This window comes from Buteo buteo, chromosome 22 (assembly GCF_964188355.1).
Source record: "Buteo buteo chromosome 22, bButBut1.hap1.1, whole genome shotgun sequence".
In the NCBI taxonomy this organism is placed as follows: Eukaryota; Metazoa; Chordata; class Aves; order Accipitriformes; family Accipitridae; genus Buteo; species Buteo buteo.
In genome coordinates, this window is record NC_134192.1 from 2,800,021 (window position 1) to 2,822,421 (window position 22,401).

General features: G+C 47.6%; 1 protein-coding gene across 1 annotated transcript in view; it reads right to left on the reverse strand.

Moving 5' to 3' along the window:
- Positions 1-327: 327 nt before the first annotated feature.
- NEXMIF (neurite extension and migration factor) overlaps positions 328-22,401 on the reverse strand; it is a 171,944-nt gene continuing 149,870 nt past the window's right edge. The window contains 4 exon segments of the mRNA XM_075054122.1: positions 328-6,283; positions 6,285-6,387; positions 7,075-11,374; positions 15,072-15,196. Coding sequence (XP_074910223.1) covers positions 6,215-6,283; positions 6,285-6,387; positions 7,075-11,374; positions 15,072-15,147 — 4,548 coding nt within the window. The 5' untranslated portion in view covers positions 15,148-15,196 and the 3' untranslated portion in view covers positions 328-6,214.

Genomic DNA, 22,401 nt, shown 5'->3' on the forward strand with positions numbered 1-22,401 from the left:
TCTTGTTTCCTTTTGCACCAAGTGTTCAAAGGCTCAGTAAACGTGTCTGGCAACCCAAGCATCCTGCGAGATGGAGGGCATCCTCCTGCTTTAGATCCCAATTCCCTTAGATGGCTGTTACTCCACTGTCATTAGTGTCACTTGTTTACCTGAGAAACAGATTTGAAAAGCCTTGCTTCTACCACAGACATTGTACTTTGTTTATTTTATATTTTTTCTTTTTTTTTTTTTTTTTGCATTATTTCACACGCTGAAGAGATAAAGAGGCACATTCTCAAATAGATGTCAGCGGCTTGAACCATGCAACTTCCACTGGACCCCCTGGGAGCTGCATAGGCAAAGTCCAACACACCGAGTTGAGAAAGTAAGACCGAGGGCCTGATCCTGCACCAACTGAAGTCCACGCACCTGATCCTCTTCTCACTTACACTGACTTCAAGGGAGTTTTTCTCGTGACTTAACAGCAAAGGCCGGCTGCCATCCAGGAAAGCGCTTGGGGAGCAGGAGCCCCTGGGAGCGAGCGCCCACCCAAGCGCTTTGCTAGATGGGGACCTCAGGGAAAGAAGAACGTGGTCCAGCAGGTAAAGGATGAAAATGCTTAAAACATCTTTATTTTGGTTCGTGGCTCATTTGAGCCCTAATGCCGAAAAACATAACAGCAATCCTGACTTTTTAAAAAAAGCGAGCCGCGCAGCAACAGTTTCGCAAAGCAACCACCACCGGGCTGACGCCAGCCTTGGCTTTTTCTCTCCGTGCAGACCTGGCCTCGGCAGGACGGTGCAGCGCCAGCAAGGGACAGCCCCGCGTGCTGCTGCTGACCTCCTCCTCCTCCCAAAACACCTGGCTAAATCTGGTCCGCAAGACATTAGTCTCAAGCCGTTTTTAAAAAAAGAAAACAACAAACCTCTTATGCTTAAAAAAAGAAAAGCAAGATGTAAACCTGGTAAGATTTTTTTTTTTTTTTAAAAATGATTACTTGAATCCCCATCACTGATATTTTTTTCTATTTACAAAACCTCTATATGCAAGTACCTCCAGCAAAACTATGGCCATTGGGGGTGGGCTGGCTACCGCTAGGTCGCTGTAGGGTTTTTTTCTGCAGGACATCCTCCACACGGCGCGGTCGTCGCAGGGAAAGTGATGCTTTCCCCGGACCGCCAGAGACCTGCGCTCACGCGGGAGGGCGACAAGTGCCGCCTTTCCCTGACGCTGAGCTGCCCCGCATTGTTCTCCTCTCCGATGGATTTTATGACCTTCCTTTGCAAGCGGCCAGTTTCTGCTCCCTAATTTCACTGCCGATTGTAAGTCGCCCAAACCGCAGTGTGCCAGCACAGCGCGGCTTAGGAGAGCAGCATCACTGACACCGGTCCTCTCATACGGCGCCTTACGGGACGCCTCTAGAGTAGGAGTGAAACGAGACAGAGCAGAAAAGACATTTTAAGGGATGCTGCAGAATAAACGTCTTTTGCATGGCTTGGATTAGTTGCCCCGAACAGCCAGGAGCCCAACTAGAAGATGCGAGAGGAGGCTGGAAGCGCAGAGGGACTGGGCAAGAGGATGAGCCAAGATGGGAGCCAACGTGGGGAGGCGTGGGGAGCCCCGGGGTGCACGGATGGTGGGCAGGGATGGACGGGACCGACGTCCCGGTCCTCTCACAGCTGGGAGCAGAGCCCTGAAAAATAAAAATTCGATGATAATGACAAGACAGGCAAGTGGAAAAGGTGAGCTTGTATGGCAAGGAACGAGGCGAAGGTGGGAAGCGATGAAAACCTTGAGGTAGTGATAGGCAGGTGGAGATGAATTTTAGGAAAGCAAACTTCCAGCTCTTTAAGGAGTTAGTCAATAGGACCCCCTGAGAAACTGCCCTCAGGGTCAAGGGAGCAAAACAGACCTGGCAGATCTTTAAGGACGCTTTCCAGAGAGCGCAAGAGCTCTCGATCCCCAAGTGTAAATAGTCAGGAAAGGAAGGCAAGAGACCGGCATAGCTGAGTCGAGACCTGCTGGTCAAACTGAAGGGCCAGAAGGGAACGCACAGGCAGTGGAAGCAGGGACAAGGATCCTGGGAAGAGCACAGGGACGCTGCCTGGTCGTGTAGGGATGGGGCCAGGAAGGCCAAGGTGCAGCTGGAGCTGAACTTGGCGAGGGATGCAATGAATAAAAAGGGCTTCCATAGGTTATGTCAGTCAGAAAAGGAAGATCAAAGCAAGCGTACCCCACCGATGAACATGACCGGCAAACTGGTAACAACGGCCGAGGAGAAGGCTGAGGTACTCAACAACTTTTTTGCCTCAGTCTTCACTGGCAACCTCTCTTCCCACACCTCTCGAGTGGATGGACCTCAAGGCAGGGACTGGGGGAGCAAAGTCCCTCCCACTGTAAGAGAAGATCAGGTTCGTGACCACCTGAGGAACCTGAACATAGGTAAGCTTACGGGACTTGACCAAATGCATCCCAGAGTCCTGAGGGAATTGGCTGATGCAGTTGCCAACCCACTCTCCATGATATTTGAAAAGTCACGGCAGTCAAGTGAAGTCCCCGGTGACTGGAAAAAGAGAAACGTTGTGCCCATTTTTACAAAGGGTAGAGGAGGACCCTGGGAACTACTGGCCCATCAGCCTCAACTCTGTGCCTGGGAAGATCATGGAACAGATCCTCCTAGAAGCTCTGCTAAGGCACACGGAGGACAGGGAGGTGATTTGAGACAGCCAGCATGCCTTCACCCACAGCAAGTCTTGCTTGACCAACCTAGTGGCCTTCTATGATGGAGTGACTACATGAGTGGAGAAGAGAAGAGCCATGGATGTCATCTATCTGGACTTCTGTAAGGCCTTTGACATGGTTCCCCACACCATCCTTCTCTCTAAATTGGAGACGTATGGATTTGATGGATGGACTGTTCAGTGGATGAGGAATCGGTTGGACGGTTATGTCCAGAGAGTAGTGGTCAATGGCTCAATGCCCAGATGGAGACTGGTGACAAGTGATGTCCCTCAGGGGTCCGTATTGGGACCGCGACCATCTACTAACTTCATCGATGACATAGACAGTGGGATCGAGCGCACCCTCAGCAAATTTGCAGATGTCATCAAGCTCAGTGGTGTGGTTGACACACCTGAGGGACAGGATGCTATCCACAGGGACCTAGACGAGCTTGAGAAGTGGGCCCATCTGAACCTCATGAGGTTCAACAAGACCAAGTGCAAGGTCCTGCACCTGGGTCAGGGCAACCCCCGGTATCAATATAGGCTGAGGGATGAAGGGATTGAGAGCAGCCCTGCAGAGAAGGACTTAAGAAAGAAATTTTTTACGGTGAGGGTGGTGAAACACCGGCTCAGGTTGCCCAGAGAGGTGGTGGATGCCCCATCCCTGCAAACATTCAAGGTCAGGTTGGACGGGGCTCTGAGCAACCTGATCGAGTTGAAGCTGTCCCTGCTCATGGCAGGGGGGTTGGACGAGATGACCTTTAAAGGTCTCTTCCCACCCAAACCCTTCTATGATTCTGTGAAGATCAAAAGGAGAAGGGCAAATGGTTGGCTCAAGGCAATTTCTGAATTTGGGGGTCAATCAGCAGAGGGATCACTTTTTCAGACGCAGAGAAGGGCCACTGCCACACCGTGAGGGATCTGGGCTCTTTAACATCTCCCCAGTCAGAGGTTTTTGGGGAGGACATGGGATGACAACTGAAGACGGCAGCGAAATCGGAGCGACAGAAGGACTGAAGGAGAGAGCAACAAGGCAGCTGGTATTTGTGATTAACACTGTCCTGAAACACCTAGCTGGGTATTCATGGATTTCCAACATATAATAAAATAGTCGATACGTTTTATGCCTTTTATCTTCATGCCCTATTGCACATTTCTCAAATGCAATAAATATTGCTATCTGGTTCAGTACAAGGTATTTTATTACGAGTCCCATATTCATAATATTAAGCATAACGAGCACAGTGCAGGCCAGTCAAAATGTGCTTTCAAATGATGGTTCTGGGTCAAAAAGAAGGGCCATGCCGCATCCCAGCCCTGGACCTGACCTGTCTCCATAGAAGCGGCAGCCTCAACATCCGAAAGAAGGGAGCCGGCAGCCCCTCATCCTGCAGCACACGGGAGGAATGCTGAAAAAACGGGATACGCCAACACCACGGCAGTGGCCGGAGCTTATAGTATCTGATGACCCTACGAATAGAAAAGACAGCTGCTGGGCAAACAGGGGAGAGCACGGTGGCTGCAGGCAAGCCAAACGCCCAGGGATGGAGCCCTAGCACAGCTCTTGTCTCCAAAATAAATCCTGAGCATCTTCTGGATCTCCCTCCTGCAGCCAGAGCCAGGGTGGGATACTGCACCCCGCTCCCATCCACGGCAACCCGCGGGGTACCCAGGGACCGCTCTTACCCAGAGCGACTCACTCCGAGCAACACCAGCATTTCATTTTTTCATGGAATAAATGAACTTCTAAGATGGTTTTCAGCATTACTATTTTTCCAGAGTTCCTTCTTTCATCTGTTAAATAAAATGCAATGCAGTTACCATGCTGTTCTTTCTGGGATTGCAGAGCTGAGCCTGAGCTATACCTCAAGATCTGCAAATGCTGAAAACATTCTGATTCTAAATCGACACTCTGCAACTCCACTTCAATTTTAAGGGTTCAGCCTGCTTTTTTGCTAAATTAACTTAAAACAATTCTGCTGTTTTGCCTTGCGCACGGGCCGGAAAAAAACCTGCTTGTAAGGAAAACCGAGTCTAGTCCTGTCCTCTGCGAAACACCACCTCTATGCTCACGACCATGTCGAGAACGTGATCTGTCTGACTGCTATTAAGGCTCCTCTTCCTCATCGTTTTCTATTGCATAAACTTGTCCAAGCCTCGCACCCCTCTGCTCCCAACAGCTCCCAGTTAGCAGGGCTCTTGCATATCAAGGTTTCATAAGAAATCAGCAGCAAAATGCACAGGCTCTCAGTTGCACAAGGAAAATAGATATTTGTTGGGTTTGTTATTCTCGTGGAGGGCGAGGGTGTGGTGAGTAGGGTTACAAATAAGGCCTTTTGAGAATACATTTAGCATTCAATACTTAACGCTGTCTTAATAAAAGTCCAGTCATGTATGATCCGGCCCTGATCGGTGAGATCACAAATAGCTCCGTTTTTTTTTTTTTCTTACGAACTGAATCAAAGAAAAGGTTCAGAGTTGTATTTAAAACTAATGACTTTTTGCTTTTGAAAGTTCAAACTATATTGGCATCGCAAGGTTAGACATCTAGGAAACATCAAAGCTATGATAGGAGAGCGCTTTTGACAGGCTCTGCATCGAAAATGTTTAAGAAACTACTCAAAGGAAAAGTAAATAGCAATAAATGTATGAAACGTATTAGTTCTGTTTTTATAACTATTTTAGAATTTATCCCAGGTTCTTATAAAATATATAAAACTGAGATACAAAGAATTAGCAATGTAACTTTGCATTTCAAATGATCTTCAGCTACAGGTTTTGCTTTAAGAAAACAGACACTTGAAAAGCAGCTGTTCTGTAGTCTCTAGATGCAGACACTTGAGTTCCTGGCAAACTTACCGTCCGTGGTTTTCCGAACTCCTCCACCGTTTCAACTCTCTCCTATAATGAAACTCAACATTTCACCATTAAGTTTTTCTGCTCATGGTTTCAAAGAGAGGACATTACCATTTCCCAGCATGGGTTTCAAAGTTCCTTTTTTCTTTTTGTTTTTTTTCCCCTTTTTTTTCCTTTTTTTTTTTTCCTTTTTTTTTTGGTGTTTTTTTTTTCTTTTTTTTTTTTTTTTCCCTTTATGAGCTTTAAACCACAGGGTGAATCCATGAAATGAGGTAAGTAAATTTGGCACACTTTTAGTCATGTCCATAAAACTTTTGGTAAGTTGTATAAGTGAACAATATCATTTTCATCGTGAGTTACAGGTGCTTTCAAAGGGGGGTGGTTAGTACTTAACAACTGGAATGTTTCTAGTAAAACCAAAAGGCATAGCTGCAGAAAACACTCACAACCCAATGTTGATAGAGAAGTAAAAATATATACAATACAGTCACTTGTTCATAGTTTGGCACAATTTTTTGTTGTTGTGGGTAATAGTGCATAAACTACTGTACAACAGTATGACTTTTAAAACAGTCTTTCACAGAGAATACCAGATTAGGTTTGCTTTCAAATAATAAAATTCCCACAATTTCAAACTTCATTTCAGCACTTACATTTCAACATACCACAAGGCAGATTTCGAAAAGGAACCGACGGGAAAAAAACCCCAACCGAAAGAAAAAAAAAGAAACAAACATCAACCGTCTTTCTAGAAAAGGGAGTCTCTTCTTCAAATACAGGAAAACCCAAAAATGTTGTTTCTGCTTTAAGAAGAATGGAGTCTGATTCCCTGCAGGAAAAAATCAAACATTTGATGCCATCTTAGTTAGCTCGTCTGGAGTCACCACGACGGAGCGTACGCGCTAAAGGCGGGCAGGTACAGAAGATGCAGCTTTAGATGATGCAGGTTAGGAGATAAACAGCAGAGGGGGCCAGAAAGCACTCAAAATTGCCACGTGAAGCTCAATTAGGAACGAGTTCTCATTTGCAAAGTAAAGAGCCTTTAAGTTTCGAGATCTTGGCTTTTGGATGCATAACCTCTTTTTTTTTTGTGGTTTATTTTTTACAAAATGTTCCCAAAAAAAAAAAGTCTTTCCTCGTCAAAATCATTAAAAAGAGCGTGTAATCATGGTTTGGTTTTCCCCCCCCCCTCCCCAATAAATAAGTAATTAAAAACTGAAGAAGCCAAACAGCAGAAAAGAGTAGCCTTGTTAGTTTTTTTAACCCCAGCCAAGCCAGAAAATTGGTCATTCTTTTAGGTAGCTTGCAAGTAATAAGTATTTTCATGCATTTAAAAAAAAACCCCAAACAAACAAAAAAACCAACCCCAAAACCAAAACCAACCAAAACTGTAAAAGGGGAACGTCTTTTTTTTTCATGCAACTTTTGCTTTCAGGAAGGAAAAACTGAGGAACAGCGGGCTTAGCAGGTGGGAGGGAGGTTAAGGGGCATTCCAGCCAGTTTGGTGCAGCATTACCTCAGTTTCTCAAAAGCAGCTGTCACGGGGGGGTCCTTGTGGGGCTGTTCGCGGTCCGTCCGCTTTATTTTACAGTTCTCATCCCTCAGCGATTTCGAACTGGATTTATGACGGTAGAGTTTTTTATGGGTAGGTCCGTTATTGCCTAAAGTGCTCAGGTTACTATAGTTTTTATCAAAAAAGGGAGCGTGAATGTCCGTGGTGTACCCGGTGGAGCAGTTGGGGCGACCGGGGTCGCAGGTTGCGGCTTTGCCGTTTTTGCTTGAGCCCTTGTTGTTTGACTTGTGGTTCTTCGCCGCGCCCGGCGAGCCGCCGTTCGCCTTCTTCTTCGACTCTTGGGACGTCCCTGCCAAAATTTTTAGAGTTTTCAGTTTCAGGCTGTTGGACTCCGGTGACCGGAATATGTCTGGAACGCTGTTGTGGCCAACGGGCCCCCACAAGGGCTCGATGGAGGCCATCATAAACCTCTGGACATCGGCCATTCCCGACGCGATGTTGGACAGGATGTTGGAAGGTTCCTCGAACTCCCTCTGATCGTCGTCCAGGAGGCTGGTGGTGTTGCCCAGGCTGGGTTCCGACCAGCCCGTGCCCCCCTCTTTTCCCAGCCCCCACTCTCCGGAGAGCCCGTTGTGCTTGCCCAATTTCACCCCGGCCGGGCTGCAGTGCTGAGCGCCCTCGGCGAGGCCCTTGGTGGCGGTGGCCACGTTGCTCAGCTGGTTGACCGCCCTGCCGCCAACAGCCGGAGCCTTCTCGCCGTTGACGCCCGCCGCGTTCTTCCCTTTCCTGGCGGATTTGGGCACCTGCCTGGAGTTTTTCCCTTGCGGCTTATCGGTTCCTTTGTTGGTTTTGGGCGATTTTTTCCGGGTGGCTTTCTGGGAAGAGCTTTGGTTTGTACCCACATTCTTGCTGGATGAACTTTTCCTCTTCGATTTTGACACTTTGCTATTGGTGCTAATTTGACCAGATGGCTCATTAAATGTTGACAAGCATGGACTCTTTTCGAGAAGGCTGACAGAATCTTCATCGTTGAACATATGGAACTGGAACTGGTGATTATTTAAAGCAAACCCATTATCTGCCTGATCCTCGGTCTGCAGGACCCCACAGTTCCACTTGACCTTCTCAGAGCTGTTGAGGGTGGCCTGGGGGCTCTCCTGAAAGCCCTTCAGGGTGCCCAGAGGCTTGGTGTCGGAGCCAGCTATCTGTGGGGACAGGTTGGGAGTGTCCGGAGGGGACATCTCCGAAAGCGACGACTGGCGGAACTTATCAGGCGTGAAGTTGGAAATGTCTAAAAGGTCCGTGGACTCCTTCAAAGGGGTGATTTCATCTATGCTCTGCTGGATCACTAGCTTGGGACTGCAGTGGGCCAAGAAATCATCATTAATATCATCCTCGCCGTCCTTTTCACAAGACTTTAAACTTAAAGAACTGTAATTGCTAGAACTAACTGACAATGAACCCACTGAATCAAAACTAATGAGCCTGCCATCATCTGTACTTAGTGTACCTCGTTGGAAATGAAAGCGCCCCTCTCCATTATTAAAATGACATGACTGATAAGAATCATCAGACTGCACTTGTTGGCTATCCGGCATGTAATTTTTTTGGTATAGCAATTTGCTGCTATTCAGATTGACTTGAGTGTATCCAGAGGCGGGGAGGCCGTCTGCGCCCGCGGCACCGCCGCCGAACTCGCTCGGCAGCCCGGCTGCCTCCCGCAGGTCACCGGGGAAGTCCTGGCGGCTGCTGCCGGCGGCCTTGCCGGCCGGCCACATACTGCCAAAGCTGCTCTGCTCCATCTCCAAGTGGCCAGGTGACTGCTGCAGCTCCGACTCGGAGGGAGGGGAGAGCACGCAGCTCTGCGCCGGCTGCAGAGCCGGGAAGGGCTTTTCCGCCGGGACGATGCTGGGGAGCGGGTGCTGCTGCTGCTGCTCGGAGGGGTGCTGGGCGAAGTATGAGATACCGGTGTTGCTCGACAAATCAGAAGCATCTAACAACGTCTGCAGATACCCTCCGGGGATCAGGGGTACATTGGTGGTGATATTAGCAGATGGCAGAGGCTTGTCTGAAGAGGAGGTGGATGGTAGGAAAGGAGAATTTTTAGCAACCTTATCCTCGTGGCACTCCGGGAGATGGGAGCTGTCTGAAGCACAAGGAACGTTTTCGTCCTTCAGACGCGCTGCAGAGTCCTCGTTTTCCAGCGCCGGGGAGCCCTCCGCCGTACTGGTAGCAGCTTTGATCTTCTTGCACTTCAACCTGGCTTCACTTTTGAATTTGATTCTGCGGAGCACTTTCCTCTCCGTCCCCTTGTGCTCTCGTTCCTGCGATTTGCATTTCACGGCGGCGATGCCCGTGATGTCATGTACGTGCAATCCGTTGGCACAGCTGGGGGTGGCGATGGCTAACGCCGGCAGCCCTTTCAGGCCCACGTCCTCTTTACTGCTGCAAGGCTGCTTGTGATCAGAGGAGCAAGAGCCCAGCTTGTTCACTGATTGCTCGATGGCTTTAATTCTTTGAATCCGGTGCCTGTTTGCTAGCTTGCATTTTCGCTTCCGTGGGTGAGGGAGGAATGAAGCATCTGAGCCGTTAAGATAGAAATTCTGCTTGTGGTAGAGAGACGATCTGAGCAAATCCAGCCGGCTCTGCTGCCTCTCTTGCCAGAAGCCCTTCAGTGGGGCCAGCTTCTTGTATTTGCTGAGCAGCTCCTCGTTCAGGGTAACAGTTGTCTCGTTGGCATCCACTTTGCTGAGCTTCACCAGCATATGCTTCTCCCCTTTAAACCTGTTAATGATGATGTACTTGATGATAACGGGGGGCTCCTTGCGAGAGACTTTTCGCCGTTTCTTGGGACACCACTCGTCATCGTCCTCTTCCTTGGGCCCGTCTGGGAGCCACTCCTTCTTGTCCAGGATCTTCTCGTTCTCGATGGAGTCCACGTCGTACAGGTAGTCGTCGCTGTATCGCACTTTCCTCTTCGCCCGCAACCCATAGTTCTGCTGAATGAAGGAGCCAGAGTGGTCCCGGGACAGGTACCGGCTGCAGTCCTTGATATCCCGCAGCACGTCGTAGGAGGACTCTGTGCAAGTGCTGTCGTCGCTGAACTCCCCGGAGTCCTCCGTGGAATTCACTGAGTCCAAGAAGTGGCTCCTCTTGGAGCCCACGTACTGCACCATCTCCGTGCTGTTGCAAGATTTATTTAAGGCAGCTTTCTCCTCCTCCTCGCCGTCCTCTTCCTCGCCATCCTCCTCCTCCTCCCCCCAGATGATGCCTTCCTCAGATTTGAATTGAGAAGGGTCGGTGGCACTGCCGGGCCCCCTTTTCAGGGTGCTCCTACTGTCCCTTTTGGTGCAGTTGCTGAACACGCTGGGGAAGAAGTTGAACTGGGCATCCTCTTGTAGGGTGGTGGTCTTCTCCCGCACGTTGTCCTGGAAAGATTCGTACCTAATCTTTAGGGAGCAGACATCGCTTCCCAAGGTGGAATCGTCGTCATCGAACATGTAATTATCCACGTCTTCCTCGGAAAACAGATTTACAGAAAGCTCATTTTTGGAGCAGAGGTCAAGCAGCTCAATTTTACTTTCACTAATGAAAGATTCAAAATAGCCCCATTCCTGGTTGGGATTTGTTAGTAAAGGTTCCTCACCATTGCATTTGTCTAATAGTAATCCCTCGTAATAATTTTTCTGAGTGGGGTCCTCTGAATCACTGTCAGATTTTTCTGCATCTCTTTTGTCCGCTGCCCTCGATTTATGCATAGGGAAGCTTAAAAGCTGGTCTGAAAGCAGTTGATCCCCGTATCTCATGGTTTCTCCTGTGCTCATGCAGTGAATCCCTATATCAGAGACCGAACAGGTGTCATAATCCCTATTTATATCCCCCACTTTCAAGCTTATTCCCGGCTCTGCATCAATGCCGTCCTTTGATTCAATAAAGCAGCCCAGACAGGTCCGGCTCGGCTGCATCAAGCAGTCGCCCGTCAACGCCGACATGCCTCCGGGCTCCATCATGGTGAAGGGAGCCTTCTCGCAGTCGCCCGGCAGCGACCAGGAGCTCATGCCCTTTGTCACGCAGGACGTGAGGGAGATGGCGTGGGCGGAGGAGTCATCCGAGGCGTGCTCGGGTACATCCGTGAGCCTCAGGGGCGACGGGGGGCTCAGCAAGCAGGGCTTCTTTGAAGTCAGGGGAGGCAGCGCCCGGTGGCACGGGTGGTTTTCCTTCGGAGCTGTCGTCAAGGCTGAGAACGTGACCGCGGCCTCGGCGGCGGTGCAAGGCCTCTCATCGCCGTCCAGGGCGTGCGATTCTGGGGAGGGGGTTAAGGACAAGGGAGGGAGAAAAGAAAGGAGAAGAGAGAGGGTTTACAACCCTTGCAGTTCTGCTCGGGCTCGCCACCCCACTCCCCTTCTCCCTCGGGTTTGGTGGTGACTTTTCCCAACCGCCCCTTCGGGAAGCGGCGGACGCCCTTCCCGCGAGAGCGCGATCCTTCCCTTCTCGATCTCGTTAACGTGGTGATGTGCAACGAAGGGGAAGGCGAGCGCTTTCCCCCCCTGCAGCCAGCTGGAAGAGGTACCAGAGTACGTTTAAAAAACCAAACCCATCCGTTCATTCCTCCTCATATACATACCGTTACCTGGATACTGCCTTTCAAATCTGACAAGGTTATTAAAAAACAAAACAAGCCTAATAAAAATGTTCCCATTAACATTGAAAAAATTAATGGAAAAATAAGATTCTTAAAGAAACAAAGCATCTCCCCTGCGGTGTCTGCAGCTTAAATGTACCTGAACTACATTACTGCTCGAGAGTCAGAAAGTTACAGCTATTTTTAAAAACCCAGTAGTCTTTTTGTCACTGTCCACGCCGAGGGAAAGTAGAAGGTAACACAGAGTTTAAAGCAATTATTGTCGGAATTATTGTGGGGTTTGCCATTCTTCCCTAATCTCTAAAAATGACTTTTTAATAATGTAAGGATTTTTTATTTTTACCTCGTTGCACTCTTTCATGGCAGAATAAAGTTATGAATATACTTTTATCTGACTTCTGGCTCAACGGACGATACGACCCTTGAAATTTAAATACGATGCCTTTTCATCCACGAACACGCTCTGATATCTCTGTATTAAAAAAGCATATACCAATGTGTGCATTCATACCAGCCGGAGACCTCTGCCGACTCAGAGCCGAGCCCGGTGCTTTTGTAGTGGCTCATATCTTACCTTTCCGGTGGCTCCACTGAAGTCTGGGGGGGAGCGAGAGCAGAAGCAGCGCGGGCTTTCCGAGGAGGGACGAGCGCTTTAAAACCCTGCTGGAGCAGCAGGCTGTCGCAAGAAACGGGGCAATCGCAAAACGAAGCGATTTGGCACTTACACAGTTGCCGCGACCCTCTGCGACAAGTGCTTTTATTCAAAACTGATAAGAAAAGCAAGCCTCTCCCTGCACTTATGCCAACCACCAGCACGACGAGATGCCCGCCGTGCCGCCGCGTTGGTGCTGCCGAGCAGAGCAGGGCTCCCGCCTGCGGGTGGGTGACGTGAAAAGGAGCGGGACGCGATGGAGTGCTGCCTGCCCGTGCCAAGCGTAAAACTTAGAGGAGGTCGAAATCCCCCTAATTTCATCCCAAAAGCTCCCGGCAGTTTTGTGCTACAGGGGCCTGAGGGATGGAGCGATTGGTAAAGTCTTAAGCCAGTACAAGCAAGCTGCAGTCGGAGCCATGCAGTGCTCTAAGGACTTTAAACAACTTTCCAAACACTACACAAATCAAACCGGGAGTGCAATGCAATGCCTGCAAACGTCTTCAACATGCGTGGCTTGGAAAAGACCAGACTGACTTGCTTGAAATCTGTGCTGCTTCCCTTCCCTCACAAAGGGTTAAAAAAAAAAAAAAAAAAGCTGATTTTTGAGTCCCTCCCACCAGTTTTTAGATCAGAAATGCAGAGGTGGTATCTTTTTCCTTAAGCACCAAAACAAATTAACCAGTGCAGTTCCACTTCAGATATAAAATAAAATAAAAATCAGCTTGGAGCTGACAGGAAGCATGGAAAATTTAAGGATAAAAGAATAATGTCTGTGAATGCTGTAAGACTCAAAAAAGGGGGAGGTAGGAAGCTGAAATTCAATCTCACATGCTGCATTCAATACGCAGAGATGCTATTATATAAAATAAACTGTCTCTAGGTGTTTCTTTAGGTTTATACTTGTGTAAGTGAACTTAACTCCTGTGAAATACAAATGCCAAAACTTGATTTTCTAGGGCTTGTATCATCCTAAAATCAGGTGCACGTTCAATTGATGCTCTAAAGTAAACAATAATCCAAAAGACTACAGTTAAAAAGGAAAATGCTGGAGAAGCAAAACCACCTTTCCGGTTTAACTCAACAGCCATCCAAAAGCATGTGGGCAGCCTGAGCGGAAAAATACTGAACCATCCTGCTGTCAATCAGCTCCAAAGGGAGGCCAGGCCCTAACTGGGCACGGCAGCGGCCCAAAGCTGCTCTGGATTATATGGTTTGGGTCAGAGGAGGCAAAAAGCATCAGCCCCATCCCCGGTGCCATCAACGGGGAGGTGGTGGCATCAGAGCTACTTGCTGGCTCTCACGGCTTTGGATTCAGCAGCAACTCCTACACAACAATGTTTAATTAAAGTGCTTTTTAAGCCTGATTAATTGAATTTCATGGAAGCGGTATGAGGTTCTAGAAAGCACCCATCTTTACTGAGCAGGTAAGCACTGATTTTACTGCCTATTAGATCAGACAAGGGGACCGTGGCGAGGAAGTCTCCTTGCAGCTCCAGCAGCTGTGGCTTTACCATGTGCAGTCATGAAGGAGATGGGCTGACAGATGCCTCCAAAATTACGTCGTAGGGGCAAGCGCAAGCGTACACTTCACCTGCCACCAGCACGTGTTGCGGGGTCCTCACAGGCACCTGTGTGTCTGGAGTTGCTCCAGGTTTTTGGTAATGAACAAGAACAACATTTGCCTCTGCACACCTTGTTTTGAGATGACAGAAGGATTTGAACATATAAGATGTCAGAGGACCAAATCCTTGATATCTAATAGGGTCAAATTTATATATAAATAAATCTTTCTCTCTCTCTCCACACTTATAGGCCAATACAAAATGTAAAAAGCAGAGAAATTAAACATAAAACCATGGTGAAGAACGAAAATGCCAAGCTCTGCCGCAATGCTGGACTGCCACTGCATTTACTGTGGCTAGCGACTAAAGGCCAAATGACTTGAGAAAATGCTCAGAGGCATATTTATTTCAATCAAGTTTTCAGGCAGCAGAGCACTGTTACTCCTAATTAGTTATTGCTATTGAAAGCAAGTATGGAATCGATTAAATAGATACAAAGTTAGGTATTTGGGGCAGGCTGCTGGAAGGGGCTGATCCTTCCCCACTGATGTCGATGGAAGCTGGAACGACGTAGCGGCTCCCAGCAGCACCGGGGCGCGCACAGAACCAGTGTTACGGGCCGGGGGGTCCCATGTGCTGGCTGACGGGTCACACGGAAAAGGCAATAAGGAGCTCACAAGCTCACCTTCCCTTTCCGTGGGTGCCAATCCGGGTTTGTTTCCTCTATAATTTTTCCCCAGTTTGTGGGGACTAAGTATCCTTCAGTCAAATTTTGCTGAGATTGGCTAGTGAGTTCATAAGTAATTGCAAAGAGAGGGAAAGATTCCCAACAGAGGGGCTACGTAGTCTTGTATGACTTTTTTCCCTAAGAAACCAGACTAAAATCCATAATTCAAACTGCATGTGCACATAAACATTTCCAACCATGCATATGCATGGGCAAAAGCAGTACTCGTTAAGACCTGAAAAGGTACAGATTCATAGCTGGAGCGACATCTGTGCAGAAAATACCCATTTACCCTACTGCTCCACATTGCAGAGATACCTGCAGACTGCTAAAATTAAATACACAAAAGGAATTAGGAAAAGAAGTTGGCTTGCAAGTTGTCGCTGCTCCCTCATGTACTGTAATTAAGTTCCTTACCATTTTCTTTCACCCCATTAATCAGGATAGTTTCTTGGTCTTCTGAGGCACAATCCTGCTCTTGTTGGTCATCCATCAATTTAACCTCTTTCTGTTCACTCCATGCCCCACTGCATCTGGCCAACCTGCACATTTCCAGAAACATAACCACAGTCAGTACAATTCCCAGAATCAGCTCAAGGAACCGTGAATAAAAAATAACAACAATAAAAAACCCCTGCACAACCTCATATGCTGTCCTTACCCTGCTTAAGAGGACAAATACTATTTATTAAGGCTATCGTATTTTCACTTTTCCACTCCAAAAGCCAAGTCCAATGTATTTCAGCAAGGTTAAAATGCTATATATCACCATTTCCTTCCCCAAAGTCCTTCTTTAGAAGGTGAAGTGATACTTTGCACCTCCGCAGCACCCTTCACTTCGCCCAAAACTGCTTTGCAAAGGCAGAGGAGCGTTATTATCTCCAGATGGGTGAGCAGAGACATAAAAAGGAGAGGACTCGCCCCAGTTCAAACAACAGCAACAAAGCAGTTTTGGGGGAAAAAATATCTCTAGTCTCGTTCTTCACTCAAAACACTTAATCACGAGAGTTCCTTCCTTGGAAGCCTCGTTCCCCTGACACCTACCACCGCCCACACCATCGCCAATGGGTGAAGTTTCATCTCGGTTGTACGACCACCAGTCGAGGCTGACTGGACTTGAAGGTACTTCTCCGAAGCAACAAAACCAAGATCAGAATCGAGCCCAGATTTTCTCCCTTCTTCCACTGAAGATCCCCCCGTGTTAAAACGATCGCTTGCCTAGGGAGAGGGAGACGGTGCAACAGAGAGATGTGGCTGAGTTCCCGGGCACAGGATAACCCCCATCAGTGCTCCTGATGGACAGAATTTCACCTCTTTGACTGTAAAGTCAAGTCAGAATCTATTTTTTTTCCTTCGGGCAACTTGAACTCAACTTTTTCTCTCTCACAGAACAGGTACTAGATTGAAGCATTGTTTTAGGTTTTTTTTTTGTTTGGTTTTGTTTGGTTTTTTTAAATCAACATTTGTCAATGTCTGATCTTCCCACAGTATTCACTGCCCTGGGTTCAGCAGCCAAACTTCATTCATATTCAGATTTGCAGTGGAGTCCTCTTAATTAACGTGAAATCTTTACAACCGTCTTAGTAAGTGAAACCTTCACTGAACTTAAAGATGTTGTGACACCGAGAGTAAGATAAGAATAACAAGCATCAGTAACTCAATTCCTTTGCATATTTAGAGGAATATTTAACTAACCCTGAGAGTTTTACTTTGATGCAAATCCGTATTTCAAAGCTCTCGATACACGAGTCGGTTTGCTGCAGTAAGACCCCTCTCTCCCGCCAGCACCCCCCACCCTCCCCACCACCCCGGGCTCCCACAGCGGTTGAGAAAAGCTCCAGCTGAAGCATCGCTGACGTCTTGTAACAGGAGCGACTCGAAATGCCAAAGCACCAGATCAGGCGTCGTTGGGAGTTATTTCCATGCAACTTGAAGAAGATTAACTTCTAAGTGTGAAAGCTGCTCTGCGTTTTCCAGTAAGTCTACAACTTCATGCCTCCTTGATAATATCTCCTGCCTATTAAATGTATCTTAATTAATATAAATATTAATAAATTAAGTGTTTAAAATATCAATTAATGAAAATATTAATAAAATATCTTAAGCCTCAGGAGAACCAGAGGCTTCTTAGGCGGCCAGAGAACCACCACTGGCCCCCCACATGGGCCAGCATGATTTCTGGGGAGGAGACTGTTTGCTGCCTGAGGAAGCTCTGGGAGAAGGAAAAACTGAGTTGAGTAAGGAGCTTCAATAGATTGTGACCCAGTAGATGTGTTTTGCACACCCTGATGGTTTGCCAGGTGGGAGAGAAATGTGCAAAGATCTTCCATTTCAATTAGCCGTGGGCAGGTAGGGTTGGAGGACGGCGCATTTGGCTATGCACGTTTACAGATCTGAACCTGTTGCTCACTTCAACGCACTCGGTGTGGATGATGGGACCATCATCTTCAATGTACAGAAGCTTATCATCAACGTTTCTGCATACTCTGACCTCCACCGTCTTTCTGAAGTGCAGAGGTGATGCTCTGAGAGAGGTTTATCTGTGCATGGTCACCAGCAGATGCAAAGTAAAAGGGGAGAGGCGCTGCCATCACGCCTCACTTGTGACTACCTGTAGCTGAGGGGCTTCTGCATTCAGAAATTATATCCACAATTTATTCTATTAATTTCTCTAATTATTTTCACCCTGTTGACACTGCTGCCCTCCACAGCACCTTGCGTGTGGCAGCTTCTGTGCTGCGTGAAATGGACCTGCTTTTGTTTGGTTTGAACCTGCCGTCCTCCGAAGGACGGGCCATGTTTTCGCCCAGAAACACAGCCTCAGTCCTAGAAAGGACTTGGAATATGACCGTCATTTAAATATTGAATAGTATTTATATTCACAGGAGAATCGCGGCAACGTTTCAAGTTACCCAAGTACATAAGCCAAATCGGAATACTACTGAGTTCTTCCTCACTGTTCAATGTTTAACCCAGAGGAACCAGGTCGAGGGGTAAGAGCTGCTGCAGCGCTGCTGCAGAAAGCTTCATCCTGCAAGTCAAGTCTTTGTTTTATCAGTACGATAAGCTGAGACCCACAGTTGTAAGCTCAGAAGCACGAGCATCTTCTCTGTACAGCTTTGCTGACCTGATTTTTGCCTGGGTGTGTTGGTTTATAGCTATTTGGTGTAAAATGCCACAGGTGGCCTGTTTTCAACCGGTAACATAATCACAGCCATATTAAAAGTAATGGCTTGCAATGAATAAAACATAGGACAGAAGCAGAAACAATAATTCTTCAATAATGTAAATTCGTCACTTCCAGCACACAAAACATCTCCGGAGAGAAAATAACAACGTGGACATAAAACACTAGCAAGCTCACCAAGAAAGATCCCAAGCATTTTAAAGAAGGCATCATCCTGTTACCGCTGGGACTTCCACCGGAGGAGGAAGGAGCAGGGTCTTACGCGTGGGTTGCGTGCCTCTCTGCCTGCTCGCTTCTCGCTCTTTCGGTTTGTGGAGTCGGTGGTTTGACTGCGGTTTGCAAACAGGTACGCGAGGGAGGTTTCTGCCTTTCCTTACTTCTGACAGACACTCAACGGCCAACCTTTAAGCAGAGACCAGGGCTCGTTTGGGCAACAGACTGAGAAGGCAAGCAATGGGCCAGCAGCCAGCCAAGCAAATGGAGGCAGAAAAAGAGTTTATAGGTGGGGAAACTGGTGGGACTTTTAACATACTACTGTTATATTTTGGGATGGGTGCGCTTAAGGGGCAGGGAAGCGCAGAAGGGACGTTTCCAGTGGATGCGATCCAAAGGCTGGAGAAGACGAGGAAGATGATGAAATGCAAGAACGAGGAGGATGTGCCTGCGGACAACTATTTGCCTCGATTGCAGTGACTCGGAGAGCAGAGCGGAGCTCTAGAAACACACTGGAAAGAACTGAGAAGAGTTCAGACGGGGGATCTTCACATACGGTCGGAGAGAGATGAAGTGTGAATGAGACAGACAATCTGAAGTTTGCAGAGACCTGCTGAACAAGAGGACCTTTCGGGAGTGGTGTGACCATGAAAGGTCAGATCCCAAGAGGGACAGGGAGAAACACCGGCGACTGTGAAAGAAAAGCTGACAAAGGGGCTTGACGCGATGCAGAACAAGAAGAAACAGAAGCCTAGGAATAACAAAGAGGAGGAGAACAGCTGGGTCCCTGGGAAGAAAAACGAAACCGAGAGAGGTCTGGGGTATAAAGGTGATGGACAGAGAATACACCGGGTAGCAGGAGAGCACAGAACACAGAGCCATCTGCGGACAGAAGTATAAAAGGGAGAGAATATGGATTTCAGACAGTGTCAGGCCATTGAAGAGATACACGACTGGGGTGATGCTATTATGACGAACTGACAGGAGGAAAATCAGTCACCAGCTTGAAGTTTATGAACTTGACTGGCGCTAGAGTGGATGGAGGAAGAGGATGGCGGGTGGAAGTCAATGGTCAAAGCCGTGGAGTCAGATGAACTCCAGGTCTCTGGAGGAGGAGGGCAGGAGCACAGCTTGGCAGGCTGTGCTTCGAGGACGGTCACAGGTGGTTCAGTCGTAGGGAAGAATTCAGAAATACTTTTCTTGATTGCACCACGTACTTTAGGGCATTGGTCTGCTAAGATCACAGCTGGCATGACAGAGAAAGATACTGGCTAAGAAAGGAGATCAAAGGGAAGAGTCGCAGAAAGCAAGCAGTGGAGCTAAACAATAATCCAACTGGTTTTAAGCATGAGATGGAAAAATTAATGGACAGAAGGACGGGATGCAGTTGCCCGTGATAGCAATACACAGGACTCGGTGACCTGGAGAAATCCCTTTCAGCCCTATGACTCATGTCAGTGAAAGACTGCAAAGTGCCTCAAAAAACCCTCAGCATCACAGCTGAGAAAATTCTCCATTCCTCACGGTTCCTGTCAATTTTCCCACTGCTTGTGCTAATGGGGTTGTACAAAAGCTGTTAGCGACTAGATGGCGTGCACAAGTCTGGGAGAATACAAACGCAGCACCCCAAACAGACCCTCCGCTGTAAACCTCCCGTTGCCTTGTGAGCCCGGTCCAGATGGCCAAGTAACCCAAAGCACTTTTTTTGTTCTGTTTTAAAAACCCACATGACACTCAAGAAGTTTTTGTATTGCCGGAGTGGAGGCAGACGTGGTCAGAGAACAAAAGCCGATGCCCCAGCTGAGGCCCCACTAGCTCCCTCTGCTCCCAGCCCCATTTAGAGGCAATATCCTGGTAGAACATCCCTTCATCAGTTCTCTGGAGTAAAAACAGATTATTTCTTTTCCTATAAATTCAACAGGGCATATAAAGGAACAGCAACGTGAGCAACGCTCCCTATAGGAAATGAAATCGAGGGCTGCAGGTTATTTACCTAGAACACAGGAGGAAACGCCTGAATTACAAAGCTAAAACATCTGCACATGTTTCTACATTCATCTCCAGTTACATAAATGATGGGCCTTATGTTCACTTAAAACTGGCACTTTTTTGCACAGCTTGGATTTAAGCATGTTCCTACTAACATTAATTTTACCAAGGCGAAAGGGGAAACACCACCAATTTATGCAACCACGAGGGAAAAATGCATCCGCTAATGCCTGTCCTCTAGAAAGAAAGCATCAAGTTGCTTTGCTTCTTTCTCAGCCAGAAAATGTCCGTTTCCCCCCGTATCGCGTGCAGCTGTCCCGAATGGATGTTTACAAGGGCTCCATCCCCTTGCTGCTGTCAGAGGTGCCACAGGGAGAGGACATGCCCTTCAGCCTCCCCAGCTAGGAGAGCCCTGGTTCCCCAGATGCCGGCCCAAGGAGAAATTGTGCCAAGGGATCTGCTGGAGAGATTTCCTCCCCCCGAGAGGACCCTCCGCAGATTCTTCCTTGGGAAGCAGCAGTGATTTGGCTCACGGCATTTTCCAGCAGAAGCAGTGATGGTCGCAATGACGCCCTGCAAGCACTTACAGGGGATAAAGTCAGGCAGCTAGCTATGACTGCCACGTAATCCAGTGCTTGGCCACTTATATCTACATATCTATATATCTATATATCTGTCTCCAGAGCTAGTTGAACATCTCCTCGTTCATACTTCCTGGGCACCAGCATTATACTTGTTGAAGCTTCCCAAGCAGAGGAGAAAAAAAAAAAAAGCTACCAGGTAAAAATAATCAGCCTAGTAGACTGACTGAAAGCCCACCTACACATACAGGAATTATATTAGATGGATGACTAGATTATGGGTTAGCGATAGCTGTTCCATAATTAAAGTTGCAAGAGTGTTTCAGCTTAAAGCTGAATAAACAAAAGGTCACTAGCACCCAGACAAAACCCAACGTGCCAGTTCCTATTTACATGCAGCTTTTACATACCGAGTGCTTTTATTTGTTGTAGATCATGAGGGTAGAGGGAGTATCCAAAGTGAAGGAAAACCTTTTTATGGTGGGGGAAGAAAGTGAAGAAGAAAATGTGGCTTTTTTTCCTGCAGAGTTGTGAATAAGCGCAGGTGTTCTATATATGCAGTTGTATCTTTCAAAAAAAGAACTTTAGAGAAATTAATTACATGTCAGAGCCTCTGACAGGTCTTTTAAGAATTATGATACTTTTGAATGAAAACATTATATACTTAAAAAGAAATACCATGTAAATGTCTCTGCGATATTTACATTCAGTGGAGTAATAGTAGAAAAGAATTCAGCTCTATCCGTGGTTCAAATGGAGGCCGAACGTGCTGTGCTCTTCCTAACAGCGACATCTCCTGCCCTTGCAGGACTTCATTAACTCCTCTGCAAAAGCACAAAACAGAGTTCAGGGGCACCTGCCAGGAATCGGTGGTACGGAGAAAAAACCCTCTCCCGAAGAGCCAGAACCGCTTCTCTCGCCGCGCCGGGCTGCATCCCCGAGCGCACAGCTCCTCTCTACGGCAAGGCCACCGCATCACACGCCTCCTCCCGCACCGAGGTGGGCAGCAAGACCTCTGCGGAGGAAAATATCCAAGCGGTTTTCTGTTCAGGATTGTTGGTTTTTTTTTTCCTCCTTTTTTTGCCTTTTAGCCCTGACAAAACCTGGGCAGGATGCAGGATAGAGAGCTGCCCGTGGAGAAAGCGTGGTGGGGCAGCGATGCTGTCACACGCCAGGAGCTGCTGCAGCGATGCCGGGCTCAGCATTCGCTGACCTGAAGGATGCTGTTTTCCTACCAGGTTCTGAAATTCCCAAATCCCTTTTATTCCAGGGATTCCATTTGATCCTTGGTTTTTCACTATAATTTGGTAACTGGTGGGTGAAGTGATAAAAATTTTCACTTGCCAGCAGATGGGGATGTATTTTACTACTAAGTCTCTAAAAGTACCTCTCCAAGTAAACCTGTTTTTCCAAGAATTTACATTTTTATTTAGGCCCAGGGTCTCTGAATTTTGCCCAGCACCATGACAAGAAAAAAATACAAAGAGCACACGAGGTTTCCAGAACCAAGAGGTTTGGAAAGGTGAAGTTCATAAGGAAAGGTACAATGTGAAACCATCCTCCCACTCTGCCCATCGTGAAGTGCTTCTCTGGTCCATGAAAGGGATGTTGGACTTAAGGGTTCTGGTTTCAAAATTATTTTCCCAGGAATACCTCATGAGGAAATCGTATCTCCCAGCAGCTCCTTGGACCTTCCCTATCAACGATGGTAAGCATGTGGGAGAAAACGCCAAGTGAAGGAGAAATAGAAAACAAAGGCGGCCTTTGTGGGTCAATC